This window comes from Scardinius erythrophthalmus, assembly GCF_964197995.2.
Source record: "Scardinius erythrophthalmus genome assembly, chromosome: 1".
NCBI classification, from domain to species: domain Eukaryota; kingdom Metazoa; phylum Chordata; class Actinopteri; order Cypriniformes; family Leuciscidae; genus Scardinius; species Scardinius erythrophthalmus.
The window spans coordinates 14248323-14267231 of NC_138221.1; the positions used below are offsets into that span (position 1 = coordinate 14248323).

Below are 18909 nucleotides of genomic sequence, written 5' to 3' on the forward strand. Positions count from 1 at the left end.
CTGTCTCGACTTTTTGACTTTTTTAGAATCGCCTTTGCCCGCTTCAGAGAGGCTGTCTACGGGCATGCACGAAAATGTCCTTAAAACAACCCTTAACGTTCGTTTTCAAAAATCTGCAACTCACAGAGTGGTTAGTGGTGTTCCGAGCGAGCTTCCTTTGCCTGGTCAGGGCATTAAGGGCTTATGTGTCTCGCTCAACTGTCTTTAGACAGATGGAGCAGCTCTTAGTTTCGTTCATCGGACGTTCTAAGGGACTAGCTGCGTTGAAACAGACTCTATCCAGGTGGATAGTTGATGCTATAGCGCTGGCTTACACTTCTAAGGGTCTGCAGTGCCCATTAGGTGTCAGAGCGGACTCCACTAGAGGCATGGCCTCGTCGTGGGCTTGGTCTAGTGGGATTGCCTTGCAGGATATCTGTATGGCGGCAGGCTGGGCCTCCCCGTCTACATTTATAAGGTTTTATAACCGAGAGGTTCCCGCTTTGCAGGCTAAGCTGCTTTCGGGCCAATAAATCAGCAATGTCTTCCCCGATGCTATCGGCTCAGAATACTGAAACTCCTCGAGCACCGCTCGCGGATCAATCGAATAACTCTAACGGGCAGTGTGTAAGACCCCTTATATTCATCTGTCCAGACCAAATTCTCGCCCTGACAATGTGGAACACTATAGATTGCCCCTTATAAGGTGCTACTTATTATGGGAATAACGCTGTTCTAGCCCCCCTTTCCCGGACTCTCTGAGAGTCCCTGGTGATCATGCACTATATGAGCCCCGGGCACCTGCCCTTGGGACTTTGGTGTTGGATCTTAGCACGCACGGCATTTCACACTGTGTTCCCCTAGCATAAGACATTACGCAGTACGTGAGACCTCTCGTAAGACAACGTACTTGGTTACTAACGTAACCTCGGTTCTCTCTAGAAGAGGGAACGAGTACGGTGTATCTTTGCCGTGCCTGCAACACGCTCTGGTTCGCTTCGGCGATGAAAAACCAGATTCTATCAGCCAGTCGAACTGTATTCATAGGCCCAGGCCACGGCTGTTTCGGCAGGATGTGACGCAGTGGGCGCGAAGCACCCTTATTGGATCTGACATCACGAAGGGCCTCTCACGATAGACTGCTGCAGTTGCCGCAGGGCAGCCAATAGGCGCGCGAGCCATCTTGCCTATGTCTGCATGCTGCCGCAACGCGTTTTACATTATTTCAAAATTAAGGATAATATTTTGGCTTCAATATCTCGAGGAAAAGTGTTTTTCTCGTAGCGTAAGATATTACGTAGTACTCGTTCCCTCTTCTAGAGAGAACCGAGTACGTTTCCCTGGTTACGCCTGACGGTTTATTTATTAGGTGTCCTCTGTCACTTTTTAATGGACACCCTGCAGCAAATCAGAATCGAGTATTCACCCAGACCATGGTACAACTATGAATAACTTACATGATATTTGACAAATACAACTTTATCTGTAACTTGGTGTTTACTGATTATTCCTAAAAAAATAATTTTGTAAACTGTTGAAAATGACTAAACTTCTGGTAACGTTGTTGCAAATTGGGAACCAGATATAAAAATATAAAATAAAACAGTTAAAATAGTATTTAGCTTGATCTGATGTTGACAATGAATATAAAAATTCTCAAACCTCCCTCTACTGACCATTTGTTGAAGAAAAACCCCAGAACATTCTGTACCATTTCATAGTTTAACTGTTTATCTAAATGTGTAGAAGTGCTTGAATGTTTCTAACATGAATGTTCTTCAGCATCATGAATGAATGAAGAATAAACACCAACCTCTTTGTTCTTCAGGATCTTCAGTGTGTTTCATTCTGCAGGGTTCTGGATCACTCGTGTTCTCACTGTCCTCTTTAATAAACTCAGTCTTTGCAGATTTCAGCTCTTCCTGATGCTCTGATGCTCGTCTTCACTTGCAGCTGATGGGAATTTACAGCATTTATTATGGAATTACAGTGGGAGCTTCACTGACCATGTGACTGATGTGGGAGGAGCTTCATTGATGATGCAATTAGTGGGGGAGGAGCTGATCTGCCCAAAATCAGTTACTGAGTTTTTTGTACTAAATGCCACTTCTATGCAACACATAAATGCCACTTCTAAAATATTATGATCATTTGCAGAATGGCTTTTTATAAATTGATTATAGGCCTATGTCCTTGAAACTTTTCATGAATGAGGTAAATTATCTTCCAATTATTATTTTTTAAAACATTATAGGCACGAATCCCATGTTTCTTTAGCAAAAACTATTAAATATATTTGATAAATGACTATCTAACATGATATTAAAATTTAAATATACAATGCTGCCATATTTTGACACCAACTTAGAGATCGATTTTACTAAAAACGTTTTGAATTAATGGCCGTTCACACTAGACTTTCTTGCACTGACTTCCATTCATAAGCATGTGAAAGTGGGACACCAGAAACACAAGCTCAAGTGAATAACCCTGTGAGAAATAACAATTCATTCATTATTTGTATTGCTAATTCTAACATTATTCTGCTTCTTCATTAAAATACAGGTATCTAGAAATAATAATATAAATAATATAAATACTTCCAAATATAAATAATGGTAAGAAAAACAGTTAAAATCATAAACACGGAAATAAAGGTACATATAGTAGCCAACAAATCCCCTCAGTCTGCTGACACCAATGAAATGAGCTTTAAGTGTCAATTTACAGGAGATCTGAAGACATCAGCATAATAAATGAGGTGAAAATAGGAACTATTGTCATGAAATAAAGAGTGTTTTCAGCAGATCTGTTAATATTGATGAGCCTCAGACTATCAACACTCATTCAACAAGCCATTCAGGATCATCAGCAGATCATCTCACTTTATTCTGAGTGTTTGCTGTTAGAAACACATTATTTGAGTCAGGATACATGATAAAAGACTATTAAACTGCTCCATTGAAAGACAATACTGTAATTTCTAAAAGGGCTGAACGATGCATTGAATTTTTATCGTTGTCGCGATATGAACTCGCGCAATGAACACATCGTAACAGACAGCCTGACACGATGAATAAGGGAAGGCAGTTTATTACATGCGCCAAGCGCATGTAATAAACGTTTGACCTATCACGTTTAGCCCTGAAGACATGGTTGGCGCGTTCATGCTATTTGGCTATTTGGTATTTTATGAACAAAGCCCAGATCGACGGATTCTCTATGGCTCTGGCTTCGCCCACACGGCCCGCCTCCAGACGCTCGTTTTTTTTCGGAAAGACTCGGTACAGCCTATTTTCTCTTATAAATATAATAAAACTAAAGACTTTTTGGAGATATGAAGGATGCAATACTACTCTATAGGTACTCAAGATTAACAGGAGATTGAGTGAAAATGAGCATTTCACCCCCCCTTTAATTTCTTATTAGGGGTGTAACTATACACAAATTCGTATTGAAACGTTCGGTACGAGGCTTTCGGTTTGGTTTTCCGTACGCATTTTCAAACCGAACTGTTCGTTGGACCATTTTTCCTGCCGACCAAAATTTCGTTATTTCAAATGTAGGCGCGTTGTGCGTGGCCAGCGCGCTCATAATGTAAGAGACGCCGGTGCGACCACAACATTGCCCAACATCAAATGGCAAACATAATGCAAGGGGAACGAAACTGCTCGTTATTGTGTGGTTGAAGGACCGTTTATCAGTTTGGACCAGTGCAGCGCTAGCCGATCGTGATCAAGCGACACTGTTACTAGACAGCGCTAAGAGATCCAGTAAAGAAAGCATTTGAATTCGCCACAGAAGTAATAACATCGCTGCGAGATCTAGTGAGAAACATTCACATTTCTCCGTTATTAACGGATCAAACAGCGCGTGGAAACCAGGAAGAAACATTGTGCCGCCCCATGAATGAACTGCCCAGTGTCCTCGGATCTGCAACATTCACCATGGATTTACTGTAGTAACACTAACTGCAACCATGGAAGTTTGACAGGAATAGTAGGCTATAATGCCTTCAAGTAACATTACGTCGGTTTTATTTTTACATTATGAATACAATTGCTGCCCTCAAATGTTAATCTGAACTAAAATAAACCTTTGTTTATATCTACTACAATATTACATTTTATTTTTTCCAAGGAGCTGAGCTGTTTTATATGCTCATAAAAAGAGTAAATTATAGCTCTAGAATTGCTCAAAGTAAAAAAAAATATCATACTTTATGATAAAAAAAGAATAAAAATTAAATCAAGGAAATTTCTCTGGCATTTCTTTCTTTTTGCTGTATCGAAAACGTACCGAACCGTGACAAGTGTATCGTATCAAACCGAATCGTTAATTTTGTGAACCGTTACACCCCTATTTCTTATAGTTATAGAATGCCTCATTTATGTGTAATTTGTTCAATAAAAGCATGTCAAAAATTATCTATTTGATTTCTTTATTCAGTGGGAATAGGCTATTCAATGTTTAGGTTCACAAAGAACCTATTAAAGCACTAAGACATGGGAACAGTATAACATTCACATTTGAATATTTATCGCAAGTCATATCGTCATCGCAATATTCAAGGTCCCGTATTATGCCCCTTTTCACAAGATGTAAAATAAGTCTCTGATGTCCCCAGAGTGTGTATGTGAAGTTTCAGCTCAAAATACCCAACAGATCATTTTTTACAGCATGTTTAAATTGACATTTTTTGGGGCTCAGAAAAACGCTCTGTTTTAGTGTGTGCCCTTTAAATGCAAATGAGCTGCTGCTGGACGACCCAGGGGGCGGAGCCTCATGAGCTCGCGCTCAGTCTGTCAGGACAATTTCCTCTCACGGAATGATGATAATATCAGAAACTCTCAGTAACGGTGTTCATTTCGAGTCGGAAAATAATGCCTACAGAGTCAGAGTGCTGTATAGAGATGAAACAGGCATAGTTTAGTAGTTTAATTACGGTTATTATAACGTATTTGTCATCTGCTTGTAGGCTATGTATCCATTATTTATTAATAGCCTACAAGTCTGCTGTCTGAATGATGATCAAACATATACTGATGAGTTTAATAAAGTTTATTGAACATCACACAAAAGATGAAGCGTCAGTTTTACTTCAGAAAATCACCGTAAGAGCTGAGTAAACAGTAAGTTATTGAAGTGTTCAAGTAGCCAGTAGAGTTGAGGAAGCATTCCTGTGGGCGGAGGTTAGTCAAAAAACAGTTCTAGTGACATCATTAAAGGAGGAAGTAGAGGGATGTAGTCCAAACGAGCCGTTCACTGTAGTCAACTTTTGTTAAATAAAATATCTCGCTTGGCATTGAACTTTGAGCTTTATAATTTTACAGATATTATTTATGCTCTAACAGCAAAATTACACACTAACTTAAGTTTGAAACATGGGATCACGAAGAACGGGACCTTTAACCCTCTGGGGTCGACAAACGCACCCGCGCGTTTTGCTGGATTTTCTTCACATTGTAGCACAATAAACTTAAATTACGCCGTCATTTATGGTCATACAGAAAAAAGAAATATAAAAAAAATAATCTGTGAGATGTCTACTTTTGTATGTGTCCACTTACAATCAAATCAAAACATTGTGCTTTTTTTAAATAAAGAAAATAAACAGGGTGTGCTTTCTGATCTCCAGTTCACGCGCCAGCGCCTCCGTGTCATGATTATCTATTGAGTGCTATAGGGGTCGACCGATTAATCGGTCGGACGATTAATCGGCCTATTTTTTGCATTTTTTAACATAATCAGCATCGGCCAATATCCAGTATATCAAGCCGATTATTAGGCGGGCGCATCTGTGGGCAGCCTAGTGTTGTTGTTGTTGTGGAACACGTGTTCAACGCACGCTGCGCCTAGAGTCATTCTCCAGCAGAGTGAGCAGACCTCATCCAGTGCCTAAGGAAGGAGCTAAGTTCCTTGGAGAAAACTCCTTTATATTTAATTAAAACCTTTTGATATGTTACTGCCAACTTCGAGAAAAAATAGGCGACATGTTTCGGCTACTTTGGATATTGATAGCGTAGTTAATAATTAATAATAATAATTCGTTACATTTATATAGCGCTTTTTCTGAGACCTCAAAGCGCTTTACATAGATGGGGGAATCTCCTCAACCACCACCAATGTGCAGCAACCACTTGGATGATGCGACGGCAGCCATATTGCGCCAGAACGCCCACCACACACCAGCTTACTGGTGGAGAGGAGACAGTGATGAAGCCAATCAGTATATGGGGATGATTAGGAGGCCATGATGGACAGGGGCCAAGGGGCAAATTTGGCCAGGATGCCGGGGTTACACCCCTACTCTTTTTCGAAGGACATCCTGGGATTTTTAATGACCACAGAGAGTCAGGACCTCGGTTTTACGTCTCATCCGAAGGACGGTAGTTGAGGTTGCATTAGCATAGCAGAAGGGTTGCTATCATGTCACAATAAGTAAGCAAGAATTTTGCAATTACAGACAGAGAATCTGGGACTTTTATTTGTTCTGTTTTGTGTGTCTTATATTTGAGAGGGTTGTCACTCAATGCAGAGAAATAAGTAATAAAAAAGTGACCAACGCACTATAGGTTAGTAAAGGACTGGCTTTGCTTTGCTAGCGTCGTCGCTAGGGTTGGGTAGCTACAGACAGACCCGGTGCTAATACGGCACTGGTGCCTTAACAACCGTTATTTACCAGACCGAATATCAATGAGGATTTCTGTGCTTCATTTCTGTGCTACTGTTATGCCTGTGCTTCTCTTGGATGCTCAAAACGGACATTAGAAACGTAACAGCAGTTAACTTTAGCATACCGTTAGCTAGTAGCTGGATTAAACACTGTTAAAATGCCGGCAAAACAGTGTAACGTTAATGTGTGACTGCATTTCACTGTAGACTAGGGCGAAGGAGAATACATGGTATAAAAATAAATAAAACTTGCGTGCAAATTAATTCATGTAATGCGGAGCTACTGTTAGATACGCGGGTTCTTTGGGGACACCTAATCTGTAGCTCCGCCTTAGCTCTGAAGCAGGCTGCAATGTAAAGATTGCAATGCTGGAATATGGTGTGTGTGTGTGTGTGTGAGAGAGAGAGAGAGAGAGAGAGAGAGAGGGAGAGAGGGGCGCGGACGCGATCGAAAAGTCGCTTGTGTTTAAAGTCGCAAAGTGTTTACTTATATTTTTGTGTGTGTGTGTGTGTGTGTGTGTTTGTGTGTGAGGCGCAGATGCGATCGAACAGTGGAAACTAGGGCTGACTTCTAATAGTCGAGGATTCGACGATTCGATTCGGAGAGGTCTGATTCGACTATGAACCTCAAAGTCGAATACATGGGCGTCAGTTTGGTTTGAAATGTGCTGGGGACAGAGACGCATTCGCATTTTCAGAAGGGCTGGGTACAAAAATTTTTTTTTTGCTTTCGCGCAGGTCATGTTTTGAAAGACGATGTCCTGTAGCTTACTAATGTAAATAAATAAAAATGTATTCAAAAATCTGCTTCACATTTTCAGCAGGGCTGCGGAGCGGCTGTGGGTTGACTCCACACGGTTCTCATGGGCTTTATAAGTCCTAACGTGAAAAAAGCTTTACGTTGTTTAATGTACCTAAACAACGATTACCAAATTTCCCTCTCATATTGCTCCTCATAACCACTGAAAATGGTCAAAAAATCTAACCCAGAGTCCAATTATTATGGACGTTATCTAATATTAAGCGTTTCTGCTTCACATTTTCAGCAGGGCAGCGGAGCGGCTGTGAGTTGACTCCGACTCCACACGGTTCTCATGGGCGTGAAAAAGCTTTACGTGGTTTAATGTACCTAAACAACGATCACCAAATTTCCCTCTCATGTTGCGCCTCATTTTTATGAAATGTTATGATATATGTGTGATATGTTTTGTTCATCGGCTTTAAATGAATAAAAGGTATTTGTTACACACCATGTTTTTCTTTTATTTTTTTTTAGCTCTTTTGTTTGAAATGGAAAAAATCTAGCTGCCATCTAAAAAAAAAAAAGGTTCGACTATCAGTCAACTACGGCAAAATCTAACGAATCAGATTTGACTATGAAAATCCTTAGTCAAAAACAGCCCTAGTGGAAACATAAAAACGTACACCGTCATTTTGTTTATACAAGACATCATTCATCAACTGCAGTGTTTTAGGTTACTGTTAATTAAAATTTTAAGGAAAACAAATATTAATCTGAAATGTAGCAAATTAATTTTCAATTCATTCAGGTACAATTACCAAACATATCAAGGTCTTTTTGTCTTTTGTAGGCTGCAAGTGCAGATTAGTCAAGTGTTCAATAAATGTTTTTGTTGAGAAATCTAGTCTATCTATATTATTATTTGTGTTACATTTTATCTTTCAAATAGAGGTTAAAAACAAGCACATAATCGGCCAAATTAAATCGGCAGCATTAATTGGCCATCGGCCGACCCGGATTTCAAAAGATCGGCATCGGCCTGAAAAAACCTGTATCGGTCGACCTCTAGTCTGCTATATTTATTAAATCCAGGCAATTGGTTGATGAAACACTGATTAAAATTAAGATACAACTAATACAAAACGAAATTAATTTTAAAGAAAGGCTTTGTGCTTTCTGTTTGAGGTCTCAGTGAAAGTTTTAAACAGTCTTTTAGTGCCGCTTTCTGCAAACATGAAAAATAAAATAAAATGAATATGTTATGTTCTGTAGAGAGCCAACCCTTCTTCATCCGGTGGGTATTACTTTTGGTTTGCGCAGTGTAATTCACAGAATTACAAAAAAATATTTTGCCACAGGAGTTAAAGATTTGTTGTGTCACGTCCACGGCATGTGTAGCCTATTTCCCTCATATTAAATATAAAACGCACGTGTAGGCTGATATTTTTCTAATGTCTGGACTCCTTTATTAAGGGAGTATGGCTATATAAACAGTTTCAATATATTGGTATTAAAAGCATTTTCTGAGAATTAATTTTAAGTTTTTACTGCAAATGTCATGTCCATAAGGCTGGAATTGACATCACTTGATTAGGGCCTACACATTGTATTACCTTGTTATGATATCATGACCCATACAATGTGCCAAACATATTTTCCTTACCTTGTCATTCAAGGCCAGAGCACTTTTTGTACAACCAGCGTTGTGCTGAACTTGACAAAATTGATCTGCTGCTGCAGCCGCGGCCAGCAGCTCGTGAGTTTTTTTGTTTGTTTTTTCAAGGCAGTAGGCTAACGTTAGAAGATTCTGGAACTTTTGTGCGCTTCCACATCCCACACAAACGGATCTCTCAGGAACATTCATTATTACTGCCTACATTTATCCGTGTTGGAGTTCTTAGTAGCCTAGATGCGCATGGCATGCGCGAGCGGTGCGCGATCAAGGTTAACTGACAACGAGATTAAAGCCACAGTATGGGATTTTTTCTCCACTAGGGGTCGCTAACCTCTTTACAATAACAAAGGCGTAGTTTGATGACGCAACATTTGCTAAGAATTATGGATGTTGTCGTCAACGTCAAGCCGACCGATCTAATAATGTTTATGGTTGACTTAATACATTGATGCTTTTATCATGACTGTGATATGAAACAGTTCGGGATTGCTAAGAGACAGCTATCAGCTCCACACGCGACGCGAGTCCCGCGGATATAAAAGGAATATGGACATTTAATTCTACCGAACTACACGCAAGTGCAGAATTACAACTCACAGGTCAGTTTATTAGACAAATTAAACTTGTGAGGTAACGCAGCGCTGTTTCATTGGTCTAACATTACACTAACGTTAGCACACTAAACTGCATTTGAATGTGTTGAAATGTAACGTTATGTGTTAGGGATGTCAATTTTCACAAATTCCTATGATCGATCGTCATTTAAATTAACGATCAATTAATCGATTAATCGTTAGCCGTAATACTGCGATATGCGTCTACTGCAGTGGCTATGGCCAACAGCATGACAGGGTGTGCAAATGCTGCTCAGAACGCTATAATCCTCACCAAATCAATGAGAATGGTTTTAAATATAAATAAAGGGCTAATAGGATTGTAAAATGTTTCGATGTGATTGATAATTAAATTAATTATTTAATAATCAAATATAACTACTAATACAACGTGTCACCAACGCCGCCTCATATGCGCTTAGAATGTGTGACGCGCTCTTCCTGGAACAACTGCACGCGCTGAATGAATCTGCTACCGTTTCAACTGGAGCACTTTGCTAGCACGTTATTTATCTAAAAGAAACGCATCCTATATGAGATTAATCAGATATATTAAAAATAAACATAATATTACAAATTATATCTGCACAAAATGACGCAAATTCATGCACAAGTGAACTTGAACTAAGTTAACGTTACGTGCTATTCATTCAGAACTACTCATGTTGTGGACGCGCGCTTCCTGGAGCAACGCGACACGGCAACTAAACCCAAATAATTCACAATGTTTTATTACAATATTGTTCTCTTTATAATGTTATGTAATATTACAGTCCCAATAGTCATTATTAGTCGTGCACTGCCGTTTGAGCTGCGCGCGCTGAAGCTGACGCTTTACTACAGAGTTAATTCTTAACCAAATGCATCCAATATGAGATAAATCAGATATAGATAGGCCTACACAAAATAAAAAGTATAACAACTTACATTTGCACAAAACAAAAGGCTGCGAATGCACACGCAAGCTTATAGTCATGATGAAGGTGTAAAATGGTCCCAAACATAACTCCGGCGCGCTCGCTTTACATGTTTCGCGGTTGAGCAGCGCACACGCGCATGAAGACCTGCTTAATCGATGATCGATAAGTTTTATCGATTAAATGTATTATCGACAATTAATCGATCGTCGATTAATCGTTGACATCCCTATTATGTGTTAGTTTGTCTGTAACATTATGAGACTAGCAGTAAGCTAGATCAACATTAGAATAACATACAGATCATATTATAACATTTTATCATTGTTGAACTATACAACATTGATTAGTTTTATGTAAATGTGCTCACCTGTTTAATAAAGTACATGTAGGAGCGGTCGAAGTCTCGGACGTGGAGCTCTCGTTTATATACTGTCTATGGGAGCTCTAGGCATCTCAAAAACACCGCGCTGATATTGATTCTCGTTTTAGTCCTCCTTTTTTATCCAAAGTCTGCTTGCCATGGTCCATAATGTTTGAACGAAACAACAACAGCGTGCAAATAGACATTGCGAACTACACAGTTGTCTGCATCTGTCGCTTTGGTTAATCAGAGGGCTCTGCTCATAGCTCTGGACTGGTTACCATGGCAGTACGACCGGAAACCAGGGACAACGTGGATATGACGCCATTGACAGCGACAAAACGTAAATAAAGAAACGTGCTGTGTCTAAAAATGAAATTAAAATTTCTCCTGGTTTGAAAGTTGTTGGACACAGTCGGGATAATGTAAGTACACAACTAAAAAAAAAATATTACATAGATATAGTGATTTTTGCTAATTTTAAAGCAAAAAAGTTACATACTGTGGCTTTAAAGTCCGCGTGAACCGGAAGTTGCAAACTACTTTTCTCCAGTGCTGTGACGTAGCCTATTTCCCAGTGAAAGGGAATATTGAACAGAGGGCAGGGTTTTACTCTAGCGCTCCTCCTCTCCATCTCTCCCCATTACAGACTAACGGTTTGAGGGGAGTGGTTAAGCGTTTCCCAACCCAAGTCCTCAAACCTACTTCATCAGAGAAGGACTATGGGATCAAATTCCCGCCAAATATATAGCGGTCGCGTATAAAAAAATAATGAGCGTGAATCAAAAATTTAAAAACACATGTAAAAATATATTGCACAAACTGAAAAAAAGAATGCAAAATGATCAGAATAGCAAACAACGTGGTCACGGATCAAAATATAATAAGCGTGAATAAAGAAATAACAAGCATGAATAAAAACTTTAAACACATTAAAAGTTATTTTGCACAAAACTTAAACTTATGGTCATGCTTTGTTAAAAAGTATGGTTTTATTACTGTGTACTTTGTGCTTTCTTGCATTTTCTGCTCATATTTTACTCTTTTGTACGCTTGTGATGTTTTTCTCTTCGCTCTTCTTTCTATGTTCTGCGCTTGCTCTTCCAAATGTTGCAGTTCGAGTTTCATGTAAATTAGGGCGGGCTTAAGCGTCACCATTGGTCCACTAGTTCTAGATTGACAGATACTCCTCTAGCCAATCAATCGAAGAGGGGAGTTGACGTCACACCAATGCGACTCGTGGCTACTGATGCTTACTTGTTATACAGGGGAAGACGACCATCAACAGGACTGCAACTCAAACTGTTGCCGGTATACGTATACCTGGCAATATGGTATAGTTAAATTCGTCATCCTAACAACGACCTGTTACAGTTATGCCTGTCTGATGATCCATCATTCACCTCTAATGCACTTGACCTGGCACCGCGAGCGTCGATCTTCTCCGAGCAGCCACCACCTACTGGCCGTTTTACTTTCATATTTAATCAATAACAAGGATGTGTAATGTCGGTCCTGGGTGCAGAGTTTAGCTCCTTCAACCCTAATCAAACACACCTGAACCAGCTAATCATCGTCTTTAGGATATTTAAGACAGGTGAGGTTTTTAATCGGAGTTGACGCTAAACTCTGCAGGACAGCGGCACTAGAGAAACAACGTTACCTATCGCTGATGGAGATGTTGCTGTATTCAAATTTTTTTTGCAACGAATTGTAGTGTTTCATAATTGCAGGATGTTTTGCTTACAAGCAGCCTCAACATATTGACATCATGAGCCAAGTAATATTGGAGAGGCGGTATTAACATTAAGTGACATGGCATCTGACGCACAGAAGCCAATGGCACATGTCACTATGCGCATTGGCACATCCGGTCTTCATTGGCATGTGCCAGTGGATAGTGGCATGTGTCACTGACATTATTGGCATGTGCCAGTGGTGGATAGTGGCATGTGTCTGTGGCAGTGCACTGACATCGCAACACACTGACACTGACATGTCCTGACTGACACCGAGTCGCGGAACATGTCACCGTGTTGCGACACCTCCAGTAGTGACAGATTAATCGAACACCTCATAGCCTACTGACGTATTTGTGGCACACAATCCTAAATAAATAGCATAATTTTGTGATATTTAAAATACCAATTAAAGTGCATTAATATTTTTTCAAACGTGTTATTTGTGTCACGTCTGTATTTGATTGGCATGTGCCACTGAATGTTTTGTAATACCAGAGCTACTTTATGTTGTTTATCTCGCAAAGTCACAAACTGCCCATTCTAGGAAAGACACGAAACAAATCTATCATGGTTCACTACGAATAACGTATTAACAGTCGCGTCCGCTACTGTAAACCTTAATTTTTGCGTGATGCTGCACAGACGCACGCCAGTAGGTGTCAGTATAAGTGAGTGTAACACTGGCCAGCGCAAGATTCTCATGTAAGTGTAGCACTCCTGAAAAGGAGTATAACGATTAAAGAAAAATGAAATAAAAGAGAGTGCAGCAGTGCTTCTTTGTTGTTATATTTACTCAGAATGAAGTGCTTCACGGGCGCGCACCACCCACTGAAGTGTGCGGTGACCTATTTTTTTACAGTTTATGGCGGTGACGCAATCACGCTGGTATGCCAAGCGAAAATAATTAATTTAATAAATGCACATATCAAAGCACAAATAAGAAATTGAACAGTATATAAAAGTATTAGAAAAATAACATTTTAGTATATTATAATGGAATTGAAGAAATTGTACAAACATAAACAGCTTGTACCACGAGTCGCATTAGTGTGACGTCAACTCCCCTCTTCGATTGATTGGCTGGAGGAGTATCTGTCAATCTAGAACTAGTGGACCAATGGTGACGCTTAAGCCCGCCCTAATTTACATGAAACTCGAACTGCAACATTTGGAAGAGCAAGCGCAGAACATAGAAAGAAGAGCGAAGAGAAAAACATCACAAGCGTACAAAAGAGTAAAATATGAGCAGAAAGTGCAAGAAAGCACAAAGTACACAGTAATAAAACCATACTTTTTAACAAAGCATGACCATAAGTTTAAGTTTTGTACAAAATAACTTTTAATGTGTTTAAAGTTTTTATTCATGCTTGTTATTTCTTTATTCACGCTTATTATATTTTGATCCGTGACCACGTTGTTTGCTATTCTGATCATTTTGCATTCTTTTTTTCAGTTTGTGCAATATATTTTTACATGTGTTTTTAAATTTTTGATTCACGCTTATTATTTTTTTATACGCGACCGCTATATATTTGGCGGGAATTTGATCCCATAAAGGACCTCCAATGCAGAGGGGAGGGGCATTTTCAGATTTTGATTAAACATTACGAAGCCAAACATTTTTTTGTGTGTGGATTAGTGATGGGAAGTCCGGTTCTTTTCCGCGAACCGGTTCTTTCGGACAGTTCGTTTCAATGAACCGGTTAAAAAAAACGGTTCACCGGTTCTTTTACGTCATCACGTAATGACGTCAATTCTATCGTCCCGGCGGATAAATGTACATTCAAATAAAGGCATGTATCATAACTTCAGTTAAATAATAGTACTCATCGTCGTCATAATCATCTTGGATAAGTTTCTTATATTTACGTTTTGAAAATAAACCCTGTAGTAGGCCTAAGGCGATGCGCAAACGCGGATGTTTTACATGTCTTAAAGATCTAAAGCAGGGGTCACCAAACTTTTTTCTCTGGGGGCCACATTATCGTTCCTGACTGTGATGGGGGGCCGGGGCCGGGTCAGCTATATAACATAGAATTGTATGACCCAGACCAAAATGACCACCAGCAGGCCTCATTGTGTAGTAGAGATTACTAGCCTGGCACAGCCATCCCCACTACTATATCCACACTACTATATCAACACTTCATTACTCCAGATTCCTGGCACATATTTGTCGCAAAAGTTGTAATCGAGTCTTCACACTTTGTTTTATTTAAAGTTATTCTTCACAAATAATCGTTGGTCCACTGTTCTTTGAAAACTCTGCACTCTCTTTTAGGGGTGGAACGGTACACAGAAGTCACGGTTCGGTTCATACCTCGGTTCAGACATCACTGTTGGGTACAATGAAGGGAAAAGCAAAACAAAAATGCAGAAGGCTTGTGCATGTCTCAGGCTGGACCTCCAAAAGAAAAATAAATGTCTTAAGCCTTGTATTTTTTTTTTATATAAGTTTTATTAATAAAGTAAAGGCATAGAACCAGTTTATTTGTAGTGCACTGACAATAGTTTTATATAATTAGTTCATTAATTAAATTAATAAAAATACCTTGATATGTTTGGTAATTGTACCTGAATTAATTGAAAATTAATTTGCTACATTTCAGATTAATATATTTGTTTTCCCTAAAAATGTAATTAACAGTAACTTAAACACTTTGCAGTTTGAATGATGTCCTGCATAAACTAAATGACGGAGTATGTTTTTATATTTCCACTGTTCGATCGCGGCCGCTCCACACACACACACACACACACACACACACACACACACACACACACACACACACACACACACACACAAATATTAGTAAACACTTTGCGACTTTCCGATCGCGCCCACACCTCTCTCTCAACATATTCCAATCTTTACACCGCAGCCTGCTTCAGAGCTTCAGAGCTAAGGCGGAGCTACAGATTAGGTGTCCCTAAGAATCCGTGTATCTAACAGTAGTTCCGCATTACATTAATTAAATTGCACGCAAGTTTTATTTATTTTTATACCGTGTATTCTCCGTGTAAATGTATGCACCAAACTGTGACGCCCGTACCATGACGTACCGTCCATGACGACTTTTGGGGATTGCCTCATAGGGCCGGTTCAAGTAGTGGGGGGCAGAGGGGCTGGGGGGCCAGTCAAAGGGGGGTGGCGGGCCTGAGTCGGCCCGCGGGCCTTAGTTTGGTGACCCCTGATCTAAAGTTAATAAACTGGCCTTCATCATTTTTATTTTATTTGTAATTAAATAAACTTACATTTCACCGAATTCAGGCCCTCATTCAAGTCCTTGGTTCATCGTGCTCATGTATCAGCACAGCATCAGTTGACCAAAAGAAAGTTCGGTTCAGAGACGGTGCGATCACGCACGCGCAGTCTCTCCAGCTCATCGGTTCTCCGTATCGAACGTGTCCGACAGAAACAGTTCTCGGTTCTGTACTGGTGATCCGAGAACTGCTGCAACAACCAGTTCTTGACTCGAGAACCGCAGCATAGGCCTGTGTGTGCTGAAACTTTACTATAGCCTACAGTCTACAAAACTAAAGAGTCGATGCATGTCTCCAGTATGTTAAATAGGCTACGTTATGTTTTGATTAACACATTATAAACATTTACTTTGCACCCTTAAAACATTGGCAAGATTTTACATCAAAAATGTATATCAATTTACTTAGAAATTAAATGATCTGTTCCTGAAAATAATTTTTTAGTATAAATGTTTATTTTACAATCCATTTATTGTGTTTCCAATCTTTAAAATAATACAGTGAAAAGACAGTAGCCCATGTGATAAACATGTTTCTATCATGTTTTATTTTGTTACACTTATTGATGTTCAACAAAATACTTAAGCAACATGCATTTCGTCCCTTGGAAAAAAAAAATGCACGCATGCTCAGCTCATCGGTTCTCAGTATGTCGAACGTGTCTGAAATAAACAGTTCTCGGTTCTGTACTGGTGGTCCGAGAACCGCTGTATACCTGTACGTTCGGTAGTGCGCGCATGCTCAGTATCAACTGCTCGTGCTCATCACTTCTCTCAGCACAACATGTCTCAGTTCAGTGAACTGTTGGATTTACTGGAGTAACATATATGCCTACTCCGGGATATTGGTTTATTCTGAGTCGAAGGGACTGTCAGGACTCAGGCATATCCGAAATTGAGTAACTTTAGTAACTTGTGAATCAGCGCTGACGCAAGACGCGAACTGTTTCGAACGATTCAGTCCGATTTAGTGTACTGGTTCGACCAGTTCACTAATAAGAACCGGTTCAAAAGAACGATTCGTTCACGAACCGGACATCAATAGTGTGGATTGACTTGCATGGATGAATTGTTCACCACAAAACGATCAATTTAGGCAAACAAAGTAAATATGGTCAATTTTGATTTCATGTGGACTTTAAGCAGCTGAACAAGAATACGTCCGTGTTCCGATTGTTCTCATCTCAGCTCCGCCGAGACAAAATAGACATGCCATTTCAAAAATCTTTCATTTATTGTCAGAAATATGCTTTCAAAAGCAACACTTTCATCAAATTTTATGTGACATAATTTCCAGTAGGCAACTGAGTGCAAACAGGCACATCAGGACACAAATGATCACTTGACTTATTTGAGATTGATTCCCATATCAATTCCCCTCACTGATCTCAAACTGACTTTGACTTCCGACTTGAGGAAACAGTCCCACAAACGAACACAAAATCGCTCAGGTCTGAATGAACTTATCATATTCTCCTCATGCTCGCTGCTGCTGCACTAGATGTTTATTTCAGAAGGAAGACGCCAGAAAAGACGCACAAGTATCGCTGTGATCGATGAAAACAATACAGAAATGAGTCTGTCGCTTAATCAAACTGTATAAAGTGTGTTTGATGGAGTGTAAAATGTGAGAAATACCGTGAACTGCTCTCCTCACCTCAGAAGACGCTGAAACTCAATGACGGAAGAGACGGCGCGCGCAAAAAAAAAAAAAAAGACGGCGTGCGCGGTGACGTCATCGGCCGCCAACGGTGGATGATTTTTTATTTTTTATTATTATTTATTAACAATTTTCCAGTAACATTTGACATTGAAAACATAGTAATGTATTCCAACAAAAGTTAGCCTTTAGCAATGATTAAGAACAAACTGTTCCGAGGGATTTAGAATAACAGAATAAAATAAATAAAAATAAATAAATCCAGATAAAACAACAAATAAAATAATAATAAAATACAATAACAATTATATCAAAGATTAAATAATAATAATACTACTACATAGACTATAATAATAATACTACATAGACAAAAAATAAATAAGTAAATAGCTACTTTTTGACTCAAGCAGGGGGTAGGAAAGCTCATCTAAATATTATATCTCATTTTACAGGTGATTCAAAACCTTATTTAAAATCTGGTATGTTTTAACTGCTTTTTTGTTATGATTTAATTTACTGAGGGATTCAGCTAAACTTTTTAATTCAGAGCAAAATGCAATAAAATTTGGGTTTGAAGCTGTAATTTTACACTTATGAATATGACCTTTTCCAAGCAAGCACAGGATTTTAATAGCATTATTTAAAGGAACAGAACCAGTGTTACATGACAAAAACAGGACCATTTCTTCAGTGATGTCAATAAGGTTATTAAAGGATGTAAAGATCAACATTGAAATCTAATTCCAAAATGGTACTGTAAAAGGACATTTAAAAAACAAATGAATCACCGAATATACCGTGAATTCAACACTGTGAATATCCATAAATTTAGATAAAAATAACTTGTACCTTTTGCTAGGGAAACACTACTGTTTATATAGTTCTGACCATATTCATAAATTTAAATCCAAATCCAAATTTATCTAAGGCTGTATATATAAATTCATGTTCAATAGAGTCAAATGCCTTACAGAAGTCTAGGAACAGAATGATGGCTCCTTCTTCAATAAGATCAGAGTAGTCCATCATATCCAATACAAGACGTATATTATTAGAAATATGTCTACCCTTAATAAAGCCTGATTGTATTATTGAAATATCGTCTAAACAAGGTTTTAGTCTTTTTGCAAATAAAGAGGTTAACAATTTATAATCAGAATTTAGGAGAGTGAGAGGCCGCCCATTTTCAATGTAACGATTATCTTGATTTGGTTTTGGCAGAAGTGTAATGAGACCTTGTTTCATAGTTACTGTTAATTCGCCAGAACCTAAACAATC

At 39.0% G+C, this 18909-nt stretch overlaps 1 protein-coding gene across 4 annotated transcripts in view; it reads right to left on the reverse strand.

Annotated features, from left to right (window-relative positions):
• LOC308704351 (uncharacterized protein) overlaps positions 1-17725 on the reverse strand; it is a 32219-nt gene extending 14494 nt beyond the window's left edge. For 2 of the 4 annotated variants that reach the window (XR_014031798.1, XM_081388569.1), the window contains exons 1-2: positions 17629-17725; positions 1793-1932 (exon numbers count right to left, since the gene is read on the reverse strand). Coding sequence is in view for 3 of the 4 variants with exons in the window: in XM_081388569.1 (XP_081244695.1) it covers positions 1793-1826 (34 nt within the window). In the remaining variant the exon portion in view is untranslated. Of the gene's footprint in view, positions 1-1792; positions 1933-17609 lie in introns of all 4 variants that reach the window. The other 2 variants (XM_081388570.1, XM_081388571.1) reach the window with 2 other exon arrangements.
• Between the last annotated feature and the right edge of the window lie 1184 nt (positions 17726-18909).